At 38.3% G+C, this 27,893-nt stretch overlaps 1 protein-coding gene across 2 annotated transcripts in view; it reads left to right on the forward strand.

Annotated features, from left to right (window-relative positions):
* The window catches only part of XRN1 (5'-3' exoribonuclease 1), a 141,798-nt gene that overhangs the window by 75,957 nt on the left and 37,948 nt on the right, over positions 1-27,893 (forward strand). For both annotated transcript variants that reach the window (XM_025376799.1, XM_025376800.1), the window contains exons 28-33: positions 817-873; positions 1,007-1,139; positions 6,360-6,429; positions 9,150-9,357; positions 10,770-10,865; positions 19,340-19,448. In XM_025376799.1, the coding sequence (XP_025232584.1) occupies positions 817-873; positions 1,007-1,139; positions 6,360-6,429; positions 9,150-9,357; positions 10,770-10,865; positions 19,340-19,448 (673 nt within the window). The remainder of the gene's footprint in view (positions 1-816; positions 874-1,006; positions 1,140-6,359; positions 6,430-9,149; positions 9,358-10,769; positions 10,866-19,339; positions 19,449-27,893) is intronic.

Raw genomic sequence — 27,893 nt, forward strand, 5'->3', positions numbered from 1 at the left:
AGTAGTTTATGAATTGTAAAGGATATAAATTTTTCTCGTGTTTTTATTAGATAGAACAGGGAATATTTCCATCTTACAGATGGAAGGAAGCTGATGCCTAAGGTAGTTAAGTGTGAGTTCACAGAACTAGGAAGTATCAAAGATAGGAGAAAAGTCTTCTTCCAGCATTTTTTAGATAATGAAAAGATTCTAATATCGAATTTTACAATAAATTCAAAGCAAAGAGTTTTGTCAAATGAATGCCACCATAATTTTTATAAGTGGCCACAAAATTCATGGTATTGTCATAGGTCAGTACTTGATACTTTTTTAAAATATATAAATCTTTGTTGGCCATTGTATGTAATTCTTTTTATAGTTATAAAAAACACATTTGAATAGGATAGCATTTATATAAAGTCCAAAACAGACAAATGTAATATTTTGTGTTAAAAGTAAGGTTACTTCCGGAAAGGGTAGTAACTGGGAGGAGATGGAAAGAATTTCTTTTGTTGTACTTAGCAGTGTTGTTATACATAGATACACTATAAAACTTCATTGGCCTATATACATATAATTTTGCATTTTCCTCCCCATGCTGTCTTATACTTCAACAGAAAATTTTACTTTAAAATTTTAAAATGATAATTTAGGCTACAGGCATTTTATATGTGTTTATTTTATTTTTTCTTGCTGCAGCTGCAGAAATTTAAATATTTTTAAAATTAATCACTTCATTTGGCTTTTTAAAATTCAGACATGTAGAAGTAGTGAGTAGTTTAGTGATTTTATAATTTTATATTTTAAAAATATTTAACAATTTTTCCTTTTCCTCAGCAAAGAAAGAATAATAAGAAGGTGCGAGTAACAGTGAAGCCCCATTTGCTATACAGAGTAAGTTTCCTATCAAAGAATTTAGAGTTGTTGCTTTCACTTTGAATTCATGGAAGGAACAAAAATGTTTTCAGTATATCAGTAGGAAAACTTTTTTTTTTTTTATTAGAATTAATAGCTTTCTTCTCTTCAGCCTTTAGAACAGCAACATGGAGTCATTCCTGATCGGGATGCAGAATTTTGTCTTTTTGACCGTGTTGTAAATGTGAGAGAAAACTTCTCAGTTCCAGTTGGCCTTCGAGGCACCATCATAGGAATAAAAGGAGGTAATATCCTAATACTTGAAATGTCTTCACCTTAGTTTATATTGTAAAGTAATACACGGGCTTGTTTGTTTTTTATATCTAACCAGAAAGTGACTATAAATCAGGAACAAACTAGATCTTTTTATGTTTTAGTTAAAATTTTCTTAGGTTATACTTTTCAGAGAAAAAAACTCTTCTGTTTTTTATTGTATAATCTGTAAAGAGATTAAAAGGAGGAGAAACTGAGAAGGGGCTGCTGAGAATTTAGTAGTTTTATATCACATTAAAATTATGCAAGATCTTGGTGAGCATACATATGTTTTCATGAAACTGATAAAGAATTTTCATTGCTTCTCCCGAGTTAAACATTTGTCTAATCTTGCTCAGAGCTTTATTTTAATCATAATCACTAAGTTTCTGAGATTAAATACATATTACGTTAGTTACAGTTAAAAGATTTGAAAATTAAATGTGTATTTTAATTTGGACTTTATGAATACAACTAAATTACATATATAAAACAGACCTATCAATCTGTTGCACAATAGTGTGCATACAGTTCACATTACTGTACCATATACTTAAAAGTGGCTAAGATGGAGAAAAAAAAATCAGAAAAGGGGAAAAAAAAGGAAGCAGCAGCTAAATAGCTGAATGTGCCCCCAAAGATATTCCAGGAATAACCAGCTTTATAGCATAGATTCAAAAAAAAGTTAGTGCCAGCATGAAGCAGTATCATGCACCCAGGGGTCAGTGTTCTGGCAGCACTGTTCCTCTATATATATCCCAGGCATCAGACTTCTTGGTCTCACTATCCCAAAAGTAGGAAGAACGGGCAGGCCACTAGCTGAAGAGAACTGCTTAATTAGTGCCAGCAATGTGCCAGGCACTAACACATTTTGCTTTTAACCCTCACTATCACCCAAGGGGTGGTCTCACCTGAGAAGTTAAGTAACCTTCCTGTGTTTACATAGATAAGTGGCAGAGCTGGGATTTGAGCTCCTTCCCCTAATTCCTACCTAAATTTGAACAGTGGTTCTGTACATTTTCCATTTGTAGATCCTCTTTGAATATCTTCCTGCCCATATAACTAAAAGAATTTTCTTCCCTAATTTTGTTTTTCACTTTTTTGGAAGACTCACTATTGTTAAGATGTCAGTGAAATCAGTTGCTTTGATTTGTAGAGTCAAAGAATCCTGATCAAGATCCCAGCAGCCTGTTTTGTAGAAATTGATAAGCTGGTTGTAAAATTTATTTTAAAAGCAAAGGCTTTAGACTAACCAGAAAAAATTGAAAAAGAAGGACAAAGTTGGAGAATTTACCCACCTGATTTCAAAGCTTTACAAAGCTGGAGTAATGAAAAACAGTGTGAATTAATGTAAAGATGGCATATAGATCAGTGGAATATAATTAGAGTCCTGAAATAGACCCAGACCTATATGGTCAATTGATTTTACAACAATGTGCCAGGATAATTTGATGAAGAAGGGATAATGTCTTTAACAAGTGCTGTTGTCCTCATTAGTATAGTGGTAAGGGAAAAAAATGTAATTTAATTTAAAAATCGTGCTGTATATATTGAGGACTTGTTTAATGTAAAAGAAAAAATGGTGTTGGAACAATTAGACACCATATGCAAAAAAAAAAAAAAAAAAATCCACAACTCCTTACCTTATATCTTCTATAGAAATTAGCTCAGGGCCGGGCGCGGTGGCTCAAGCCTGTAATCCCAGCACTTTGGGAGGCCGAGGCGGGCGGATCATGAGGTCAGGAGATCGAGACCATCCTGGCTAACACGGTGAAACCCCGTCTCTACTAAAAATACAAAAAATTAGCCGGGCGTGGTAGCGGGCGCCTGTAGTCCCAGCTACTCGGGAGGCTGAGGCAGGAGAATGGCGGGAACCCGGGAGGCGGAGCTTGCAGTGAGTTGAGATCCGGCCACTGTACTCCAGCCTGGGCCACAGAGCAAGACTCCATCTCAAAAAAAAAAAAAAAGAAATTAGCTCAAAATGAATCAAAGACCTAAATGTAAGAGCTAAAAGTATAGAACTTTAAGGAGAAAATCTTAGTAACCTAGAATTAGGTAAAGATGTCTTAAATAACTCAGAGAGAGTCTGAAAGAAAATTGCCAGCCAGGTGCCGTGGCTCACACTTGTAATCCCAACACTTTGGGAGGCCAAGGCAGGAGGATTGCTTGAGCCCAGGAGTTTGAGACAAGCCTGGGTAACAAAGTGAAACTGTGTCTTTACAAAAAAATTTTTTTAAATTAGCCAGTCATGGTGTTGTGCACCTGTGCTCCCAGCTAATCAGGAGGCTGAGGTGGGAGAATCACTTGAGCCCAGGAGATCGGAGATGTAATGAGCCCTGATTGCGCCACTGCACTCCTGCCTGGATGACAGACCGAGACCCTGTCAAAAAAAGAAAGAGAGAGAAAAAGAAGAAAGGAAGGGAGGGAAGGAGGGGAAGAAGGGAAGAAATAAAGAAAAGAAGGGAGGGAGAGAAAAAGAAAAGAAAAGGGTGGAGCAGGAGAGAGGTAGGGAGGGAAAAAGAAAAGAAAAAGAAAAAGGCCAGGGGAGGGTCGGTGGGGGGAGGAGGGGAAAAGAAGAAAAGGCCAGGCCCTCACGCCTGTAATCCCAGTACTTTGGGAGGCCAAGGCGGGTGGATCACTTGAAGTCAGGAGTTCGAGACCAGCCTGGCCAACATGATGAAACCCTGTCTCTACTAAAAATACAAAAATTAGGGCCGGGCGCGGTGGCTCAGCCTGTAATCCCAGCACTTTAGGAGGCCAAGGCAGGTGGCTCACAAGGTCAGGAGTTCGAGCCTGGCCAATATGGTGAAACCCCATCTCTACTAAAAATACAAAAATTAGCCAGGCATGGTGGTGCATGCCTGTAGTCCCAGCTACTTGGGAGGCTGAGGCAGAAGAATCACTTGAACCTGGGAGACAGAGGTTGCAGTGAGCCAAGATCATGCCACTACACTCTAGCCTGAGCGACAGAGCGAGACTCTGTCTCAAAAAAAAAAAAAAAAAAACAAAAATTAGCCAGGAATGGTGACAGGTGCCTGTAATCCCAGCTACTCGGGAGGCTGAGGCAGGAGAATCTCTTGAACACAGAGAGTAGAGGTTGCAGTGAGCTGAGATCACACCACTGCACTCTAGCCTGGGCAACAGAGCAAGACTGTGTCTCAAAAAAAAAAAAAAAAAGACAAGACAGAAAGAAAAAGAAAATTGCTGCTTTAGACTTCATCAAAATTAAAAAAAAAAAAAAAAAAAAAAAACTCTCACTCTTCAAAAGACCGTATTACAGAAATGAAAAGGCACATATTAGCAAAACATAAATCCAACAAATGCTTTTATTTAGACTATATAAAAGTTTTTTACAGTTTAATAAATCAAACAACCCAGTTTTTAAAATGATCAAAATAGCTGAACAGATACTTTACCACAGAAGATATATGGATAGCAAATAAGCATATGAAAAAATGCTCAACATCATTCGTTGTTAGGGAAATACAGATTAAAACCAAATAAGATATTACCATGTACAGACTAGAAAGACTGAAATTTAAGAGAGTGGTTATACCAAGTGTTGACAACAATATAGGGCAACTAGAACTCTCCTATATTGCCAGTCGTAATGTAAAAGATAAAACCACTTTGGAAAGTAGTTTAGTGGGTTCTTTTTTTTCTCCCCCCATTGGTGGGCTATCATGATGAAGGTAAGTCCTTAAAAAGTTAAACATACATCATAGCATAGGGCCCAGCCATCCCATTCATAGGTGGGTATTTACCCAAGAGAAATGGGCTTAAATCCACATTAAACCTTGTTCATGAATCTTCATAGCAGCCTTATATGTAATAACCAAAGCCTCGAAATAATCTAAATTCCCATTGATAGGTGAATGGTTAAACAAATTCTTGGATACATATGCAGTGGAATACTTCTCAGCTATAAAAAAGAAACTACTGATACACACAACATAGGTGACTCTCAAAATAATTATGCTCAAAGAAGCCAGACGAATGAGGAATACACATTGTATTATTTCATTTACATAAAATTCTACAAATGTAAAGTAACCTATGGTGACAGCAGAGTTTCAGTTGTTGCCTGGTTTAGGAGGATTCAGATTACAAAAGGACATGGAAAGGTTTGGAAGTGATTATCCTATTTGTCGTGGCTTCATGGTTAATTATGTATGTTAAAACTCATTAACTTGTATATTTCAGATATGTGCAGTGTATCATATGTCAGTTATACCTCAGTAAAGCTGTGTTGTTGTTGTTTGTTTGTTTGTTTTGAGATGGAGTCTCGCTCTGTCGCCCAGGCTGGAGTGCAGTGACGCAATCTTGGCTCACTGCAAGCTCCACCTCGCGAGTTCACGCCATTCTCCTGCCTCAGCCTCCCAAGTAGCTGGGACAACAGGTGCCCGCCACCACACCTGGCTAACTTTTTTTTTTGTATTTTTAGTAGAGACATGGTTTCACCGTGTTAGCCAGGATCTTCTTGATCTCCTGACCTCATGATCCACCCGCCTCAGCCTCCCAAAGTACTGGGATTACAGGCGTGAGCCACCGTGCCAGGCCCAGTAAGGCTGTTTTTTAAAAAAAAAAGTACATGCCTTAAGACCCAGCAGTTTTCACTTTTAACCTAGGGAACAATCACCTGCATAAAGGACACATTTGCATGTTCATTGTAGCATTGTTTATAATAGCAAAAGTTAGAAATCACCTAAATGTTTATCAGCAGGAGAATGAATAAATTATTGTTTACCCATAGATGGGATACTATATATCCAGAAAACTGAATGCACACGTTTACCTGGGTGAATCTCACAAATATAATGTTGAAAGAAATAAAAATAAGTTGCAAAATAATATATTCTCTATGATACCATGTATATGTTTCAAAACTTGCAAAACAATACTATATATTATTCACAGATATATATGTATGTAGTAGAAGTATAAAGAAACATAAGGAATCATAACTGCCAAATTGAAGATAATGGTTACCTAGTTGGGAATTGGGACAATAATGATCCTCTAAGGCACTGGTATTCTGTTTCTTAGCTTATATAACATTCCTTCTATTAATATTATGCCATTCTTCATATCCTGAATATTTTATATCATATCCAGAATTTTTATAATAAATACTTCCAAACACTCCAAAAACTTATCTGTTGATTTTTCATCATATGATTTTTTATTGTCTCTTTCTCTCTGTGTTTTAACAGCTAATAGAGAAGCTGATGTACTGTTTGAAGTATTATTTGATGAAGAATTTCCTGGAGGGTTAACAATAAGGTTTGTATTTCCCAATGATAATTGCCCTTTGTGAATATGTTCATGTGGCCAGTGGCTTTACATTATTTTTTATTTGCTTACAATTTCAATGCATGGTATGTGTAAGACATACTTGCTACTAGAGATGTAACACTGAATAAGGCAGACATGCTTTCTACCCTCATAGAGCTTTCATTTTAGTGAGGGAGGTAATTAAGCAACTGATTACAATATTATTTAATTAAAACATGGCAAGCACTAGGAAGAAGTGCAAGTTTTTATAAAGAGTGTGACCCGTCCTGCGAGTAACGGAAAGGCCTCCTTGAGGAAGTGGTATTTAAGATAGAACTTGAAGAATGAATAATAGCTACCGAGGGAAAAAAGGGGGGAATAATGACATGTGCACAGGAAGAGGGAATAGCATATATAAACAATGGTATTAGGGTTAAATAACTTGAGAAATAGAAATGTCCTTTGAAACTAGTGACATGTATGTCTTTGTCACCAATTTTAGTGGAGTTGTAGGTACTCACGACAAATTGGCATGATTTGAGAAGTGAATGGCAAATGTAGTAACGGAGACAGGAAATGGAGGCAACACTTGGGAAGTTTGACTATAAAGGAAAGGAGAAAGTTAACTGGAGGTTAGGAGGTTTAAAGGAAGAGAGTTAAATTTAACACAGATAAGATGAGTATTTTGGGAGAAAGTGCCAATAGAAAGTTTAAAGTTATAGGAACAAGGATCATGATAAAATGAGAGGCACCATGGTGTACTCTCACACTTAAACATTGTATTACCTTGGGTAGGTTAATTAAATGTCTGACCCTCAATTTCCTCATCTATAATGAAGATATATACATACTTCCCTAGGTTATTGTAAGAATAAAACGAAATCCTTTCCAGTTTTCTACTTTCTAAAAATCAGCTGGAAATCAACTGAATTTATCTAGTTTCTTTTTCTCCTCTATTTTGATGAATGAGTAATTAAAATAAAAAATTACCCTTTTTTAACCTCCTTGCATGAAATCACAGTCTTCGGCCGTTATACCAAGTAGTTACCTTCAGGATGCTATTATTGTTGTTTTGCAATTTAAATATGCTTTTTACTCAAAGACTTCTCCTGTCTACACTCTTCACATACAGTGGCAGAATCCGGATCTCCTGTCTGATTTTATTGTTCATGAAAATGTTTGATAACCAATGCCTTTGATTCACTAACTTTTCAAAATATATTTTAAGTATATTTTTGTGGTTTTTTTTTCCTCAGTGTCTTTTTTCCCCGTCTCCTAGTAAGGGACAGTGAATTTATTGACTGATAGAGAGCTGGGTAAAAGATTACCTGCTTGCAGTATATTCATTTATGTAATGCAGAATCTTTAGTAAGTTTAGTTCTCATGAAAATAGATACTTCCTAGCAACCTTGAACTTACAAAAGTTTCTCATAGAACTCTACTTTTGCACTTTCTTTCAATATAAGAAAATTATACTCTCAAAGAGAAAAAAGTAGGTCATAGAGTTGAAAACTTAAGAGAAGGTTTGTTTAATATCTAACACGTTTATCAAGGCCATGAAAGATGGAAATCACAAATACTTGTCTCTTAAGCCTTTCTAGATACAGGCCCAGAACTTTAAGATGGGAAAATGAGGAAAAAAAGGGCCGGACTCCACATTTGACCAATAGACAAATGAAATCAAAGCTAACACTTACCCTGTTGCTTAGGAAGAGCCATACTGAGAATGGTTCCATGCTCCTGAGCTTTCATAACCTAGACTGCCCAAACCACAGTTTTCATTTTTTTGTTTTTGTTTGTTGTGTTTTGTTTTTTGAGACAGATTCTTGTTCTGTTGCCCAGTCTGGAGTGCAGTGGCATGATCTTGACACACTGCAGCCTCCATCTCCCGGGTTCAAGCAATTCTGCCTCAGCCTTACGGGTGGCTGGGATTACAGGTGTGCACTACCATGCTTGGCTAATTTTTTTGTATTTTTAATAGAGACAGAGTTTCAACATGTTTGCCAGGCTGGTCTTGAACTTCTGACCTCAACTGATCCGCCCGCCTCGGCCTCCCAAGTGCTGTGCTGGGATTACAGGCGTGAACCACCATGCCCGGCTCCACAGTTTTTAAGAAGTTTGAGGCCAGGCGTGGTGGCTCACACCTGTAATCCCAACACTTTGGGAGGCCAGGGATGGAGGATCACTTGAGCCCAGGAGTTCAAAACCAGCCTGGGTGACATAGTGAGACCCTGGCTCTAAAAAAAAATACAAAAGCATGCCAGGCATGGTGCCTTGCACCTGTGGTCTCAGTTACTCAGGAGGCTGAGATAGGAAGACTGCTTGAGTCCAGGAGTTCAACACTGCAGTGAGCTAGGATGTAGCACCATTGCACTCCATCCTGAGTAACACCGAGATCTCATCTCTCAACAACAACAAAATTCATAAATTTTCAGTTGTATTCAACAATTAAGATGCAAGCTTCTTAACAACAAATCGACACACACCCCTAAAACATAGTTGGGTTTTCTCTACTTAGTAAATACTAAATGTGCTCTTAGGAAACTTTGTAGAAATACATCATCTTATAAATTGAGCTATTTCTATGATTGGAGGTTCCTCTACTGAATTTAAAAAGTAATGTTTACTAATGCTGATGATGGATTGTCCACCAAAAATTATTTGACTTTTCTCCCTAACACATTTAGTATTGTTTTCCTTCTGACACTGATGTAACTTTTTACTTTTAGATGCTCGCCTGGTAGAGGTTATCGACTGCCAACAAGTGCCTTGGTGAACCTTTCTCATGGGAGTCGCTCTGAAAATGGAAATCAGAAGTTGACAGCTATTGTAAAACCACAACCAGCTGTGCATCACTATAGCTCAAATTCATCAGTTTCCTGTGGGCATTTAGGAGGCCTCAACCATTCCCCTCAATCACTTTTTGTTCCTACTCAAGTAAGACTCTCAGTCTTTAACTCCTTTTAACTTCTCCTCTACCCCTTTTACAAATCAGAAATCACAGCAGACTTTGTAAATGTAAACCTAATTTAACTTAGTTTCCCTTTTTTATTTAAAAAGTTTTGGTTCAGGTCAATTCCAAATTTAAGATACTAGGCTAGTAAAGAATGCTATTGCTAGCATTCTACCTCTGCTATAAAATAACAGTTGTATTAAAGGAAAAAAGTGTATTTAAATAAGGAACTTAAGAATGTCCGTGTTTTCTCTTTATATGTTTACTTTTCAAGTTAACATTTAATTTTTTTCTTGTATAATCCAAATGTCCTGTGCTATCTGCTATAAATAACAAATTTGAAAGATAAAGGGCAAAGATTATATCACATTTATCAAAAGCAATTTTCAAGTTTCTACCATACAATTTATGGGCAATTTCCTTTATTTCTTCTTTCTAGGGACAAAAATTGAGTTATCTTGTTTGAGACACTATTTAATTCCATGGCCCCAAATCTCATGCTTATTAAGTAAATTTTTTAACCCAAATAGTACCTGTTTATTATAAACCAATTGGAAAACACAGAAGTAGATGATAACAAAGGAAACACAAGCAAACGGCCTCTCAAATCTCATAGGTAACCACTGTCAAAATTTGGTGCCTATTTTTCCAGAGTTTAAATCTTAATTGTTGATTTTTAAATTTATTAGATTATTTTGTGTAAGGTGAAGATTTTTAAAATAAAATTTTTAGGTGTTAATTTGAGTGAGAGAATGTATTTTACATTAGAAGACAAAAAAAAAACCTATTGATGGGGATATTGATTCAGTGTAATCTTTTATAGTGTTTGTTATGCTTTATTTTTCAACAAATAAAACCAAGACCAGTTGCATATAAAGAACACCAGTTTCACTCTCACAGAATACTTTTGTGATTACTATGCTGAGCTTTAGAAAAAAAAGGAACTAAGAGATTTCACATAATGAAAGTTAGTTTAGGGGTTGACATGGTAGCCCACATCTGTAACCCCAACACTCTGGGAGGCTAAAGCAGGAGGACTGCTTGAGGCAGGAGTTCAAGACCAGCCTGGGCAATACAGCAAAACATGGTAACCCATCCCTAGAAGAAAAAAAAAAAGTTGGGCATGGTGGTAACATGCTTGTAGTCCTAGCTCCACAGGAGGCTGAGGATTGAGCCCAGGAATTCGAGGTTACAGTCATCTGTGACCCCACCACAGCTTCCCAGCCTAGGTGACATAAGCAAGACCCCACATGAGTAAGACCCCGAGTCAAAAAAAAAACAAGTTAGTTTAATATCCCATCTACCACTGAATAACATTAATAAATAAATTGTTTGATTTTTAATATGCATTTTTATTTCTTCCTATTTTCTTAAGAAATTGTTTGTACTTTGCTAGGTATCTACTAAAGATGATGATGAATTCTGCAACATTTGGCAGTCCTTACAGGGATCTGGAAAGATGCAACACTTTCAGCCAGCTGTACAAGAGAAGGTTAGTATTCCTTGTTTTGATGGACAATTAATTTAAAGAAAATATTTTTTTATATTTTTCTTTTAAGACTACAATGATTATTTTTCTGTGAAATCTCATAATTTTGATCATGAATGTTCTTTTTTTTAAAAAATAAGTTCAACTTTATTATTTTAGGTTCAGGAGATACATGTACAGGTTTGTTACATGAATATACTGTGTGACACTGAAGTTTAGGGTACAAATGATCCTGTCACCCAGGCAGTGAGCATAGTACCCAATAGGTGGTTTTTCCACCCTTCCCTCCTCCTCCCTGTCTCCCCCATCTAGTAACCCCCAGTGTCTGTTATTCCCATCTTTATGACCATGTGTATCCAATGCTTAGCTCCCACTTATAAGTGAGAACCATATAGTATTTGGTTTTCTGTTCCTGTGTTCATTCACTTAGCATAATGGCCTTCAGTTCCACCTATGTTGCTGCAAAGGACATTATTTCATTCTTTTTTATGACTGCATAGTATTCCATAGTGTATATTCTGTGGTGTATATATACCACATTTTTAAAAATCTGGCTGGGCACTGTGGCTCACGCCTGTAATCCCAGCACCTTGAGAGGCTGAGATGGGTGGATCACTGGAGGTCAGGAGTTTGAGACCAGCCTGGCCAATATGGTGAAACCCCATCTCTACTGAAAATACAAAAATTAGCCAGCTACTCGTGATGGTGAGGCAAAAGAGTTGCTTGAACTTGGGAGGCCAGAGGTTGCAGTGAGCCGAGATCGCCCCATTTCACTCCAGCCTGAGCAACAGAGTAACTAACACTTAGTGTCTAAATCAATCAATCAATGAATCAATCTTATCCACCATTGATAAGCACTTAGGTTGATTCCATGTCTTTGCTATTGTGAATAGCAAATGCAATTAATATATGTGGGTATGTGTCTTTTTGGAAGAATGGTTTATTTTCCCTGGGGTATGTACCCAACAGTGTGATTACTGGGTCGAATGGTAGTTCTGTTTTAAGTTCTTTGAGAAATCTCCAAACTGCTTTTTACAGTGGCTGAACTAATTTACATTCCCACCAAGAGTTTATAAGCATTCCCTTTTTTCTACAACCTCACCAGCGTCTGTTATTTTTTGACAGCCATTCTGACTGGTGTGAGATGGTATCATCTTGCAGTTTTGATTTGCATTTCTCTGATGATTAGTGATGTTGAACTTTTTTTTCATATTTTTCTTGGCCACTTATATGTCTTTTGCAAAGTGTCTATTCATGTCTTTTCCCCATTTTTAAAAAAATTAATTTTTTAATTAAAATATAAATTTTCTTAAGATTTTGCTAATCTTCTCTGTACCATTCCAATTTTAGTATATGTGCTGCTGAAGCAAGCATCTTGTGCCCATTTTTAAATGGCATTATTTGTTTTTTGCTTGTTGAATTAAGTTCCTTATAGATTCTTGATATTAGAACTTTGTCAGATGCACAGTATGCGAATATTTTCTCCCATTCTGTAGTTGTGTGTTTACTCTGTTGATAGTTTTTTTTTTGTGAGCAGAAACTCTAGTTTAATTAGGTCCCATTGTAAATTTTTGTTTTTGTTGTGATTGCTTTTGAGGACTTAGTCATGCATTCTTTCTCAAGGCTTACACTCCAAGTGGTATTTCCTGGATTTTCTTCTAGGATTCTTACAATTTGAGGTCTTATGTTGTAAGTCTTTAATCCATCTTGAGTTGATTTTTGTATATGCTGAAAGGTAAGGGTCCAGTTTCATTCTTCTGCATATGGCTAGCCAACTATCCCAGCATCATGTATAGGGAGTCCTCACCCCATTGCTTGTTTTCGTTGACTTTGTCAAAAATCGGGGTTGTAAGTGTGCCATTTTATTTCTGTGTTCTCTATTCTGTTCCATTGGTCTGTGTGTCTGTTTTTGTACCAGTACCATGCTACTTTTGTTACATGGCAGATACATGGTAATATAAACTTACAGTATAACATGAAGTCAGGTAATGTGATGTCTCCAACATTGTTCTTTTTGCTTAAGATTGCCTTGGCTATTGGGCTCTTTTCTGGTTCCATGTGATTATGAATTTTCATAATTATTTTCAGACCTGTAAAAGTTTCTGGACCAATGAGTCGAGAGTATAGATAATTTTTGTTTTAAATCAGCTTTAGTTTTTTTTAGTTATTTACAAAGTCATAGTAACTATATTTTAAATTTAACAAAGGCCCTTATCGCATTTAACAACTTATTTTTTTCCACTTGAACATGTCACTTTATGCTGGTAGTTGGTTATCTTAAATATGAATGAACAAATAAGCATTCCTTGGTGGAGATTAAGAAGAGGAAAAAAGTGCTGCTAAAAGAGTAGAGACTCAGACAAAGAAAGGAAGAGGAAAGGAATAAATTCCTACTACATGTTTTGCTAGTTACCTATCTTCTCAGCTTAGATCAAAAAGGAATGTTCAGTGAGGCGTGGTGGCTCACGCCTGTAATCCCAGCACTTTGGGAGGCCAAGGCTGGAGGATTACTTGAGGTCAGGAGTTCAAAACCAGCCTGACCAACATGGTGAAACCCCATCTCTACTAAAAATACAAAAAATCAGTTAGGTGTGGTGGCACACACGTGTAGTCCCAGCTACTCGGAAGGCTGAGGCAAGAGAATCACTTGAACCCAGGAGGTGGAAGTTGCAGTGAGTCGAGATTGTGCCACTGCACTCCAGCCTGGATGACAGAACAAGACTCCATCTCAGAAAAAAAAAAAGGAATGTTGAAGTTTATAAACCAGTAGCCTGTACCTTCAGACCCTCATTTATTCTAGTATCCTGCAGTAATGGTGGCATTATCAGAGATAAAAGAGAAAATTACAAAGGAAATATAAACATAAATGGCAAAATAAATATAAATAGTAAAATAAACATAAAAAATTAGTGCATATGTCATAACTTAGTCTAAACAGTAAAGAAAAATATTAGGGTGACAAGATACATAGGTCTCCTCAGCCAATGTGCTATTATAAGCTTTCTTTAGGTTATCCATAAATTATTTTGTTTTAAACTATTTGAATCACAAAACCTAATTTCCTCATTCCGAGTCCGGTACTGTACTTACTGCACCACACTGCTTCAGGGTGTAAACTGGGTTCAAACCCAAGAGATATTTTGCCCAATTTTGCCTTGGGGTCAAAAAAGATGAAAGGGTCTTTAAGAAAGATTCATCAGTCAGCAGTATGTAAGAAGGACTATACGCGAAAAAGATAGGAAACGAGAATCGTAGTTAGAAAGTTAATTTAGGCCAAGAATGACAATCTAAAGTCCAGTTGCAGGAACTGAAAAGGAGTAGAATGATAGAATGATTTATAATATCGTTGTAAAAATCATGTTAGAAAGCAAAAATTTTTGACTCTAAGCATTTTAGATTATATGCCTGAGGAATGGTGGTGTTAGAAATAAGGGTAAGAGAAGTGACTTTAGGTGAGGCCAAATCTGGGACTTTTCCTTTTTTTCTTTTTTTTACTTAAAAAAAAATTTTCTTCTTCTTTCATGCTGCCTTGTCTAAGATGGGACACCTTGAGGTTGAGGTGATGGTGGAGTATCCAGCTATAATATCTGTTCTAGAAAGTTGCAGATACTGGATTAAATCTTGACTGAGGTTCAAATCAGAGATATAGATTAGTAATACTTAGCAGAGAAGTAACAGTCAAAGTCATTAGTCAAGCAGTAAGGCAAAAAATGAAAAGAAAACTGTTGTTGAATTTGGAGGAACAGACCTCAGTAAAAGATTGGAAGAGCAGGAGTTAATTAAAAAGTTGAACAAATAGATAAAGGCAAGAAGGTACTTAGAGTAGTGCTTCCTTTTAGAACAAAACTCCTTGAAAAAATTGTCTATACTGGTGCCTCTCTCTCCCTTTCCCTCTTAAACCCACTCTACTCAGTCTTTCATTCCCATCACTTTACTAAAACTGCCCTTTCAAGGTTCCCAAGGACCTTCGTGTACAAAACCACGTGATCAAGTCTGAGTTTCCATCTGAATTGAGCCATCAGCAGCATTGCATACAGTTGATCCCTCTGTTTTCCTTGTCATCCATTCTTCACTTGTCATTGGAATACCACCCTTCCCTGTTTTTCTTCCTGTCTCATTGGCTGTTGTTTCTCAGTCTTCTTTGTCAGTTTTACCTAATCTCTCGGGCTCTTTCAAGATGGAATCCTCTAGGGCTAAATTATTGGATTTTTTTCTCTATCTATACCCGTTTCCTTAGATAGATGGATGGATGGATGGATGGATAGATAGATTGATAGATTGATAGATAGATAGATAGATAGATAGATAGATAGATAGATAGATAGATTGATAGATAATTATAGAGAGATAGATGATAGAGAAAAAAATAGATTTAGATAAGATAGATATAGATACACACACAAACATATATACCTACAAAAACACATACATTGTGACTCCCAAACTTCTCTCTCCAGCTCGGAAGTCCTTTATGATCTTTAGACTCAATGTTCAACCCTTCATCACCACTCAAATATCCAACTCTGTGTCTCCACTTGGATACTTAATATACATCTCAAACCTACCATATCCAAAATTGAACTCTCGTTCTTCCCTCACAAACTTAGGTTACCTGATGTCATTCCCATCTCAGTTAATAGCCACTCCCTCCTTTCATTCAGACCTTGAGAGCCACATCCTTTACTCCTTTTTTTCTCTTTTACCCTCATATCCAATTCATTATCATCTGTAAATCTCTTCCAAATATGTCTAGAATTGGACCATTTCTCACAGGCTCCTACTACCCTACTCCAAATTCATACCAACTCTCACCTTGATGGTTGCAGTAGTCTAGTAATCTGTTTCCATCCTGGCTCCTCTACAGTCTGTTCTTAAGATAGCAGGCAGAGTGATGATATTAAAATATAAGTCAGAGATCATGTCCTTCTGCAGCTCAAAACCCTCCACTGATTCCCCATTTCAGTGAGTAAAAGCCATTGTTTTTATATAATGGCCTGGAATGTCCCATACAATATTGATGTGTCACCTCTCTAATCACATTTTCTATAACTCACCTTTTTTTTTTTTTTTTTTTTTTTTTTTTGAGACGGAGTCTCGCTCTGTCGCCCAGGCTGGGGTGCAGTGGCCGGATCTCAGCTCACTGCAAGCTCCGCCTCCCGGGTTTACGCCATTCTCCTGCCTCAGCCTCCCGAGTAGCTGGGACTACAGGTGCCCACCACCTCACCCGGCTAGTTTTTTTTTTTTGTATTTTTTAGTAGAGATGGGGTTTCACCGTGTTAGCCAGGATGGTCTCGATCTCCTGACCTCGTGATCCGCCCGTCTCGGCCTCCCAAAGTGCTGGGATTACAGGCTTGAGCCACCGCGCCCAGCCTAACTCACCTTTTTGCTACAGCCATAATGGTCTTCTTCCTCTTCCTTGAGTATGCCAGGGATGATCCCCACAACAAGGCCTTTGAATGTGTCTGGAATACTCTATCTCCTCAGAGAGAGGCTTATTTCCCTAGGCTTCTGTGTCCTCATGTATACAATGAAGTTCACTTAGATGACCTCTAAGGTCTTTTCTAGCCACAAAATAGTATTGCTGTCGTACTCTAGAATATATACAGCTCCAGGGTTGGAATCCTGCCTCAACTCCTCAAACTAATGTCTAAGGCCTTCTATAATCTAACCCCACCTAATTATATGATGTATATCCAACCGTTTGGACATAATAGTCTGTTCTTGTCAGACTGGTCTCTTTACTTTCCCTTTCCCACAGATGATTCCCTTTTGGGCTTATGTGTTCTGTTCCTTCCACTTAGAATGCCCATTTTTTTCTCTCACTACAAATAACCCTCTAGGTCTCAGTCAAAATCTGCTATTTCCTTGAGAATCATTTGATGTTATATTTTTTCATTATCACCTGCATGCAACCCGTCTTACTGGGTGCTATTTCATTGTTTATTTCAGCTGAACACTCTCATGTTTTATCTCTTAAATGTCCTAAGAATTATGAGAGCCAAAATATAACACATATACATTAATAAGCAGCCTAACCTGATGAGCAAATTCAAGAGAACTCACTGTAATAAAAAATATTCAAGCTTTGATTGGCAAAACATGGCAATGTGTACAAATACCTTTATATAGATATCAAACAGAACACCCTAAAGAACTATACCCAAGTATTTGCTTTCTGATTAAACATATGGCTTACCTTTTCTCTGAAGTAGTACTGTGAACATGGATTTTGGAGTTAGAGCTCAAATGTCAGCTCTCCCGTTACATAGATCTGTGATAAATTGCCTTATCAGTTTGAGCCACATTTATACTTGTCTATAAAATAAAATCAAAATAATAACAGCATTATTATGACAGTAGCATTACTATAATGATATTAAAATAATGGGTACACAGTTCATTTACCATACCTGGCACATAATAGACACTCAGACAATACTTGTTCTATCCTAATGTTCTAATTCCTCTCCTTAGAGTCAAAATCACCCATAATGTACTGCTGTAGGCCAAAGTCCCACCAGCCATTGTGCCATGATGATAGAAATCTCATGCCATTTTTACTCTTAATAACTGAAGAGCTGGCCCTTGCAGTGGCTCACACCTGTAATCCCAGCACTTTGGAAGGCCAACGTGGGTGGGTCCGTGGAGCCCAGGAGATCGAGACCAACCTGGGCAACATGGCAAAATCCCATCTCTACAAAACAATACGAAAATTAGCCAGACATGGTGGCACATGCCCATAGCCCCAGCTACTCGGGAGACTGAGGCAGAAGGATTGCTTGAGCCCAGAAGTCGAAGGTTGCAGTGAGCCAAGACCACGCCACTGCACTGCAGCCTGAGTGACAGAGCAAATACCCTGTCTCAAAAACAAAAAACAAAACTGAAGAACCTTAGGCTGGGCACAGTGGTTCATGCGTGTAATCCCAGCACTTTGGGAGGCCAAGGCAGTAGGAACACTTAAGCCCAGGAGTTTGACACCAGCCTGGGCAACATAATAAGATCCCTGTCTCTACAAAAAAATAAAAAATAGATTTTTTAAAAACTGAAGAGCCTTGAGTGTTTCTATCCATGTGACCTCATTAGATCTTCCTTGGTACTCCCATGCATATCACAAGTATTTTGGAGCTTGCCCACTACCAGCGAGGATATGTTGTGTCTCCGTACCCAGTGTCCATTTGTCTGTGCTGAGAAGAAAGTAAATAGGGCCTACCAAAAGCAAAACTGTGAAATAATTCATTTGTATTGACCTTCTCTAGCCTCCACTTTTGCTGCTTCTTGCTGCTTCAACTGTGGGAAATTGTCTGTCTCTTTTTGCATTCAGGCCTATGCAAAAATGAAAGGATCTGATAGAATCTTCATATGAAACTTATGCCGTTTTGCTAATTCTGTCTATTTATGAACTGTCTCAATTACTGTAACTTTATAATCAGTCTGGCTATCTAGTAGTGAAGTCTTCCATCATTTAAAAACCTCGACAATATAAATATTAATAAAAATCAGGTATTGGGATTGTTATTAATCCCAATAAAACATGGGATTAATAAAATTAACATGGAAGGGAATGTAAGTGGGCTAACATCCTCAATTTTCATAATATAGAGCCAGAAATGATAACCTTTTTAAAATTTTTGATGGAAAAGTTTAACCATAATGATATCAAGTAAATAGAATGAATGAACCCACCAGTACTCATTCCCTACCTTGCTCTAGTCCAGTACTATTTCTTCTATAACCCCTGCTGATTTCCCACCTCCACCTACCCATTGGATGGGATTATTTTGAAGCAAATCTAGGGGGATCTTTAGAGACTGATATTTCTGTTGTGAAGAAACATTTACCTAAAGTTTAGTATTTTGTTTGGTTTCTGCATTTGTTAACATCAAGCAAAATTAGATTTAATTATTTTATTGAAAGGAGCATTTTTGTCTGGGTGCGGTGGCTCATGCCAGTAATCCCAGCACTTTGGGAGGCCAAGTTGGGAGAATTGCTTAAGGCCAGGAGTTTGAGACCACCCTGACCAACATGGTGAAACCCCGTCTCTACTAAAACTACAAAAACTAGCCAGGCATAATTGTACTCACCTGTAGTCCCAGGTACTCAGAAGGCTGAGCCATGAGAATCACATGAACCTGGGAGGCAGAGGTTGCAGTGAGCCAAGATTGCGCCACTGCACTCCAGCCTAGGTAACAGAGCAAGAATCTGTCTCAAATTTTAAAAGTAGCATTTTTATAAAATGATTGTTTTCTTTATAGCTTGCAAACGAATGCATAGAAAAAATAGAATGATGATCATTATGTTAATGAGTCTGGTGGTAGAGTTCAAGTGGCTTTCAAAGTCTGTATACTTTTCTATATTACTTAAGTTTTTTTCTAAGGAACTATATAATTTATAAAAATAATGTAATTATTAAAAGTTGAAGATAATAAGTAGTTATAATATTAATATTTTGTTTAATTTATAAGAATTTTAATTTTCAGGGTGCAGTGCTACCTCAAGAAATAAGCCAAGTAAACCAACATCATAAATCTGGCTTTAATGACAACAGTGTTAAATATCAGCAAAGAAAACATGACCCTCACAGAAAATGTAAGTTTTAAATTAGAAAGGTGTACTTGTGTGTGCTATCTGCTTCTTTTTTAAAAAAATAAACAATTTTATTGAGATATAATTCACATACCATAAAGTAAATTCATTCTTTTAAAGTATTCAGTAAGTGGTTTTTTGTATTTTCACAAAATTTTATAACCAACACCACCATCTAAATTTAGAAAATTTTTGTCACCTGAAAAAGAAGCACCATACCTATTAGCAGTCACTCCTCCAGGCCCTGGCAACCCATAGTTTACTTTCTGCCTCTATTGATTTGCCTGTTCTAGACACTTTATATAAATGGAATCAGAAAATATATGAACTTTTATGACTGACTTCTTTCACTTGTGTATTTTCAAGATTTTATCTATGTTGTAGCATGTACAGTTGGCCCTCCGTACCTGTGGGTTCCACATCCATGGATTCAACCAACTGAGGATCAAAAACATTCAGAAAAGACAGAGTGCGGTGGCTCATGCTTGTAATCCCAGCACTTTGGGAGGCCAAGGCAGGCAGATCACTTGAGCCCAGAAGTTCAAGACCAGCCTGGAAAACATGACAAAACCCTATCTCTACCAGAAATATAAAAATTAGCCAGGTGTGGTGGCATGCACCTGTAGTCCCTGCTATTCAGGAGGCTGAGGTGGAAAGACTGCTTGAGCCTGGGTGGGGGGCAGAGGTTGCAGTGAGCTAAGATCGGCCACTACACTCCAGCCTGGGTGACAGAGTGAGACCCCTTCTCAAAAAAAAAAAAAAAGAGGATGATTGTGTCTGCTCTGAACATGTGCACACTTTTTAATCTTATTCCCCTAAACAACACAGTATGACAACTATTTACACAGCATTTACCTTGTATCAAGCATTGTAAGTAATCTAGAGATTATTTAATATATAAGGAGTATGTGTGTAGATTGTATGCAAATACTACACTATTTTCTTTAAGGGACTTGAGCGTATGTGGATTTTGGTAGCCACAGGAGGTCCTGGAAGCAATCTTCCACAGATACGGAGGGACAACTGTATCAGTACTTCATCCTTTCTTATGGCTGAGTAATATTCCATTGTATGAATGCTACATTTTGTCTATCTGTTCATCCATTTGTAGACATGGAGGTTGTTTCCACATTGGGGCTATAGTGAATAATGCTGCTATGAATATCTGTGGAAAAGTTTTTGTGTGAACATATGTTTTCAGTTCTCTTGGGTGTATGCATATGAGTGAAATTACTGAGTTGTATGGTGGTAACTCTTAAGTTCAGCTTTTTGTAGAACTACCAAATTGGATATTACCATTTTACCTTTGTACCAGCGATGTGTGAAGGTCCAATTTCTCCACATCCTTCACAACAGTTGTTATTGTCCCTCTCTTTGACGATAGTCATCCTAGTAGGTGTGAGGTGGAATGTCCTTGTGATTTTCATTTGTAATTTATTAATAACTAATAATGTTGAGCATCTTTCATGTGCTCAACATGCTCACTTACTAACTGTATATCATCTTTGGAGAAATGTCAATTCAAATCCTTGGTTCATTTTTGAATTGGATTTTTTATCTTTTTTCTTGATTTGTAAGAGTTCTTTATATATGCTAGATATTACATGCTTCTTGGATATGTGATTTGCAAATTTCTCCCATTCTGTGGGTTTTCTGTTAACTTTCTTTATACTCTCTTGAAACACAAAAATTTTAAATTTTTACGAAGTCCAATTTATGTGTTTTTTTCTGCTTTGTCTTTGGTTGCTTGTACCTTAGGTGTCACATCTGAGAAACCATTCCCTAATCCAAAGTCACAAGGAGTTACAGTGTGTTTTCTTGTAAGAATTTTATTGTTTTAGCTCTTAGATTTGGGTCTCTTTCCATTTTAAGTAAAAGTTTATACATGATATGATATACAAGTTCATATTCAGTCTCCTGCGTACGGATATCCATTTATCCAAACATTGTTTGTTAAAAAGACTACTCTTTCCCCCATTGAATTTTCTTGACACCCCAGTGAATAGTCTTGGCAACCTTGTCAGAAATTATTTGATTATAGAGCCAGGCATGCATCTGTAGTACCAGCTGCCCAGGAGTCTGAGGCAGGAGGATTGCTTGAACCGAGGAATTTGAGTCCAGCCTGGGAAACAGTAAGACACCATCTCATTTTTTTTTTTTTTTAATTAATTTATTTATTTATTATTATTATACTTTAAGTTGTAGGGTACATGTGCATAACGTGCAGGTTTGTTACATATGTATACTTGTGCCATGTTGCTGTGCTGCACCCATCAACTCGTCATTTACATCAGGTATAACTCCCAATGCAATCCCTCCCCCCTCCCCCCTCCCCATGATAGGCCCCGGTGTGTGATGTTCCCCTTCCTGAGTCCAAGTGATCTCATTGTTCAGTTCCCACCTATGAGTGAGAACATGCGGTGTTTGGTTTTCTGTTCTTGTGATAGTTTGCTAAGAATGATGGTTTCCAGCTGCATCCATGTCCCTACAAAGGACGCAAACTCATCCTTTTTTATGGCTGCATAGTATTCCATGGTGTATATGTGCCACATTTTCTTAATCCAATCTGTCACTGATGGACATTTGGGTTGATTCCAAGTCTTTGCTATTGTGAATAGTGCTGCAATAAACATACGTGTGCATGTGTCTTTATAGCAGCATAATTTATAATCCTTTGGGTATATCCCCAGTAATGGGATGGCTGGGTCATATGGTACATCTAGTTCTAGATCCTTGAGGAATCGCCATACTGTTTTCCATAATGGTTGAACTAGTTTACAATCCCACCAACAGTGTAAAAGTGTTCCTATTTCTCCACATCCTCTCCAGCACCTGTTGTTTCCTGACTTTTTAATGATTGCCATTCTAACTGGTGTGAGATGGTATCTCATTGTGGTTTTGATTTGCATTTCTCTGATGGCCAGTGATGATGAGCATTTTTTCATATGTCTGTTGGCTGTATGAATGTCTTCTTTTGAGAAATGTCTGTTCATATCCTTTGCCCACTTTTTGATGGGGTTGTTTGTTTTTTTCTTGTAAATTTGTTGGAGTTCTTTGTAGGTTCTGGATATTAGCCCTTTGTCAGATGAGTAGATTGCAAAAATTTTCTCCCATTCTGTAGGTTGCCTGTTCACTCTGATGGTAGTTTCTTTTGCTGTGCAGAAGCTCTTTAGTTTAATGAGATCCCATTTGTCAATTTTAGCTTTTGCTGCCGTTGCTTTTGGTGTTTTAGACATGAAGTCTTTGCCCATGCCTATGTCCTGAATGGTACTACCTAGGTTTTCCTCTAGGGTTTTTATGGTATTAGGTCTAACATTTAAGTCTCTAATCCATCTTGAATTAATTTTCGTATAAGGAGTAAGGAAAGGATCCAGTTTCAGCTTTCTACTTATGGCTAGCCAATTTTCCCAGCACCATTTATTAAATAGGGAATCCTTTCCCCATTTCTTGTTTTTCTCAGGTTTGTCAAAGATCAGATGGCTGTAGATGTGTGGTATTATTTCTGAGGACTCTGTTCTGTTCCATTGGTCTATATCTCTGTTTTGGTACCAGTACCATGCTGTTTTGGTTACTGTAGCCTTGTAGTATAGTTTGAAGTCAGGTAGCGTGATGCCTCCAGCTTTGTTCTTTTGACTTAGGATTGTCTTGGAGATGCGGGCTCTTTTTTGGTTCCATATGAACTTTAAAGCAGTTTTTTCCAATTCTGTGAAGAAACTCATTGGTAGCTTGATGGGGATGGCATTGAATCTATAAATTACCTTGGGCAGTATGGCCATTTTCACGATATTGATTCTTCCTATCCATGAGCATGGTATGTTCTTCCATTTGTTTGTGTCCTCTTTTATTTCACTGAGCAGTGGTTTGTAGTTCTCCTTGAAGAGGTCCTTTACATCCCTTGTAAGTTGGATTCCTAGGTATTTTATTCTCTTTGAAGCAATTGTGAATGGAAGTTCATTCATGATTTGGCTCTGTGTTTGTCTGTTATTGGTGTATAAGAATGCTTGTGATTTTTGCACATTAATTTTGTATCCTGAGACTTTGCTGAAGTTGCTTATCAGCTTAAGGAGATTTTGGGCTGAGACAATGGGGTTTTCTAAATATACAATCATGTCATCTGCAAACAGGGACAATTTGACTTCTTCTTTTCCTAACTGAATACCCCTGATTTCTTTCTCTTGCCTAATTGCCCTAGCCAGAACTTCCAACACTATGTTGAATAGGAGTGGTGAGAGAGGGCATCCCTGTCTTGTGCCAGTTTTCAAAGGGAATTTTTCCAGTTTTTGCCCATTCAGTATGATATTGGCTGTGGGTTTGTCATAAATAGCTCTTATTATTTTGAGGTACGTTCCATCAATACCGAATTTATTGAGCGTTTTTAGCATGAAGGGCTGTTGAATTTTGTCAAAAGCCTTTTCTGCATCTATTGAAATAATCATGTGGTTCTTGTCTTTGGTTCTGTTTATATGCTGGATTATGTTTATTGATTTGCGAATGTTGAACCAGCCTTGCATCCCAGGGATGAAGCCCACTTGATCATGGTGGATAAGCTTTTTGATGTGTTGTTGAATCCGGTTTGCCAGTATTTTATTGAGGATTTTTGCATCGATGTTCATCAGGGATATTGGTCTAAAATTCTCTTTTTTTGTTGTGTCTCTGCCAGGCTTTGGTATCAGGATGATGTTGGCCTCATAAAATGAGTTAGGGAGGATTCCCTCTTTTTCTATTGATTGGAATAGTTTCAGAAGGAATGGTACCAACTCCTCCTTATACCTCTGGTAGAATTCAGCTGTGAATCCATCTGGTCCTGGACTTTTTTTGGTTGGTAGGCTATTAATTATTGCCTCAATTTCAGAGCCTACTATTGGTCTATTCAGGGATTCAACTTCTTCCTGGTTTAGTCTTGGAAGAGTGTAAGTGTCCAGGAAATTATCCATTTCTTCTAGGTTTTCCAGTTTATTTGCGTAGAGGTGTTTATAGTATTCTCTGATGGTAGTTTGTATTTCTGTGGGGTCAGTGGTGATATCCCCTTTATCATTTTTAATTGCGTCGATTTGATTCTTCTCTCTTTTCTTCTTTATTAGTCTTGCTAGTGGTCTGTCAATTTTGTTGATCTTTTCAAAAAACCAACTCCTGGATTCATTGATTTTTTGGAGGGTTTTTTGTGTCTCTATCTCCTTCAGTTCTGCTCTGATCTTAGTTATTTCTTGCCTTCTGCTAGCTTTGGAATGTGTTTGCTCTTGCTTCTCTAGTTCTTTTAATTGCGATGTTAGAGTGTCAATTTTTGATCTTTCCTGCTTTCTCTTGTGGGCATTTAGTGCTATAAATTTCCCTCTACACACTGCTTTAAATGTGTCCCAGAGATTCTGGTATGTTGTATCTTTGTTCTCATTGGTTTCAAAGAACATCTTTATTTCTGCCTTCATTTCGTTATATACCCAGTAGTCATTCAGGAGCAGGTTGTTCAGTTTCCATGTAGTTGAGCGGTTTTGATTGAGTTTCTTAGTCCTGAGTTCTAGTTTGATTGCACTGTGGTCTGAGAGAGAGTTTGTTATAATTTCTGTTCTTGTACATTTGCTGAGGAGTGCTTTACTTCCAATTATATGGTCAATTTTGGAGTAAGTACGATGTGGTGCTGAGAAGAATGTATATTCTGTTGATTTGGGGTGGAGAGTTCTATAGATGTCTATTAGGTCTGCTTGCTGCAGAGATGAGTTCAATTCCTGGATATCCTTGTTAACTTTCTGTCTTGTTGATCTGTCTAATGTTGACAGTGGAGTGTTGAAGTCTCCCATTATTATTGTATGGGAGTCTAAGTCTCTTTGTAAGTCTCTAAGGACTTGCTTTATGAATCTGGGTGCTCCTGTATTGGGTGCATATATATTTAGGATAGTTAGCTCTTCCTGTTGAATTGATCCCTTTACCATTATGTAATGGCCTTCTTTGTCTCTTTTGATCTTTGATGGTTTAAAGTCTGTTTTATCAGAGACTAGGATTGCAACCCCTGCTTTTTTTTGTTCTCCATTTGCTTGGTAAATCTTCCTCCATCCCTTTATTTTGAGCCTATGTATGTCTCTGCGTGTGAGATGGGTCTCCTGAATACAGCAGACTGATGGGTCTTGACTCTTTATCCAGTTTGCCAGTCTGTGTCTTGTAATTGGAGCATTTAGTCCATTTACATTTAAGGTTAATATTGTTATGTGTGAACTTGATCCTGCCATTATGATATTAACTGGTTATTTTGTTCGTTAGTTGATGCAGTTTCTTCCTAGCCTCGATGGTCTTTACATTTTGGCATGTTTTTGCAATGGCTGGTACCGGTTGTTCCTTTCCATGTTGAGTGCTTCCTTCAGGGTCTCTTGTAAGGCAGGCCTAGTGGTGACAAAATCTCTAAGCATTTGCTTATCTGTAAAGGATTTTATTTCTCCTTCACTTATGAAACTTAGTTTGGCTGGATATGAAATTCTGGGTTTAAAATTCTTTTCTTTAAGAATGTTGAATATTGGCCCCCACTCTCTTCTGGCTTGTAGAGTTTCTGCCGAGAGATCTGCTGTGAGTCTGATGGGCTTCCCTTTGTGGGTAACCCGACCTTTCTCTCTGGCTGCCCTTAGGATTTTTTCCTTCATTTCGACTTTGGTGAATCTGGCAATTATGTGTCTTGGAGTTGCTCTTCTCGAGGAGTATCTTTGTGGCGTTCTCTGTATTTCCTGGATTTGAATGTTGGCCTGCCCTACTAGGTTGGGGAAGTTCTCCTGGATGATATCCTGAAGAGTGTTTTCCAACTTGGTTCCATTTTCCCCCTCACTTTCAGGCACCCCAATCAGACGTAGATTTGGTCTTTTTACATAATCCCATACTTCTTGCAGGCTTTGTTCATTTCTTTTTCTTCTTTTTTCTTTTGGTTTCTCTTCTCGCTTCATTTCATTCATTTGATCCTCAATCGCTGATACTCTTTCTTCCAGTTGATCGAGTCGGTTACTGAAGCTTGTGCATTTGTCACGTATTTCTTGTGTCATGGTTTTCATCTCTTTCATTTCGTTTATGACCTTCTCTGCATTAATTAGTCTAGCCGTCAATTCTTCCACTTTTTTTTCAAGATTTTTAGTTTCTTTGCGCTGGGTACGTAATTCCTCCTTTAGCTCTGAGAAATTTGATGGACTGAAGCCTTCTTCTCTCATCTCGTCAAAGTCATTCTCCGTCCAGCTTTGATCCGTTGCTGGCGATGAGCTGCGCTCCTTTGCCGGGGGAGATGCGCTCTTATTTTTTGAATTTCCAGCTTTTCTGCCCTGCTTTTTCCCCATCTTTGTGGTTTTATCTGCCTCTGGTCTTTGATGATGGTGATGTACTGATGGGGTTTTGGTGTAGGTGTCCTTCCTGTTTGATAGTTTTCCTTCTAACAGTCAGGACCCTCAGCTGTAGGTCTGTTGGAGATTGCTTGAGGTCCACTCCAGACCCTGTTTGCCTGGGTATCAGCAGCAGAGGCTGCAGAAGATAGAATATTTCTGAACAGCGAGTGTACCTGTCTGATTCTTGCTTTGGAAACTTCCTCTCAGGGGTGTACTCCACCCTGTGAGGTGTGGGGTGTCAGACTGCCCCTAGTGGGGGATGTCTCCCAGTTAGGCTACTCAGGGGTCAGGGACCCACTTGAGCAGGCAGTCTGTCCCTTCTCAGATCTCAACCTCCGTGTTGGGAGATCCACTGCTCTCTTCAAAGCTGTCAGACAGAGTCGTTTGCGTCTGCAGAGGTTTCTGCTGCTTTTTTGTTGTTGTTGTTGTTGTTGTGTAGCTGTGCCCTGTCCCCAGAGGTGGAGTCTACAGAGACAGGCAGGTTTCCTTGAGCTGCTGTGAGCTCCACCCAGTTGGAGCTTCCCAGCAGCTTTGTTTACCTACTTAAGCCTCAGCAATGGCGGGCGCCCATCCCCCAGCCTCGCTGCTGCCTTGCCGGTAGATCACAGACTGCTGTGCTAGCAATGAGGGAGGCTCCGTGGGCGTGGGACCCTCCCGGCCAGGTGTGGGATATGATCTCCTGGTGTGCCTGTTTGCTTAAAGCGCAATATTGGGGTGGGAGTTACCCGATTTTCCAGGTGTTGTGTGTCTCAGTTCCCCTGGCTAGGAAAAGGGATTCCTTTCCCCCTTGCGCTTCCCAGGTGAGGCGATGCCTCGCCCTGCTTCAGCTCTCGCTGGTCGGGCTGCAGCAGCTGACCAGCACCGATCGTCCGGCACTCCCCAGTGAGATGAACCCAGTACCTCAGTTGAAAATGCAGAAATCACCGGTCTTCTGTGTCGCTGGCACTGGGAGTTGGAGACTGGAGCTGTTCCTATTCGGCCATCTTGCTCCGCCCCCCCCGACACCATCTCATTTTTAAGAAGTAGTTGACTTTAGATGTATGGGTTCATTTCTGGACTCTCAATTCCATTCCACTAATGTATATGCCTGTCCTTATGTGAAATA

This window comes from Theropithecus gelada, chromosome 2 (assembly GCF_003255815.1).
Source record: "Theropithecus gelada isolate Dixy chromosome 2, Tgel_1.0, whole genome shotgun sequence".
Taxonomy (NCBI): Eukaryota; Metazoa; Chordata; class Mammalia; order Primates; family Cercopithecidae; genus Theropithecus; species Theropithecus gelada.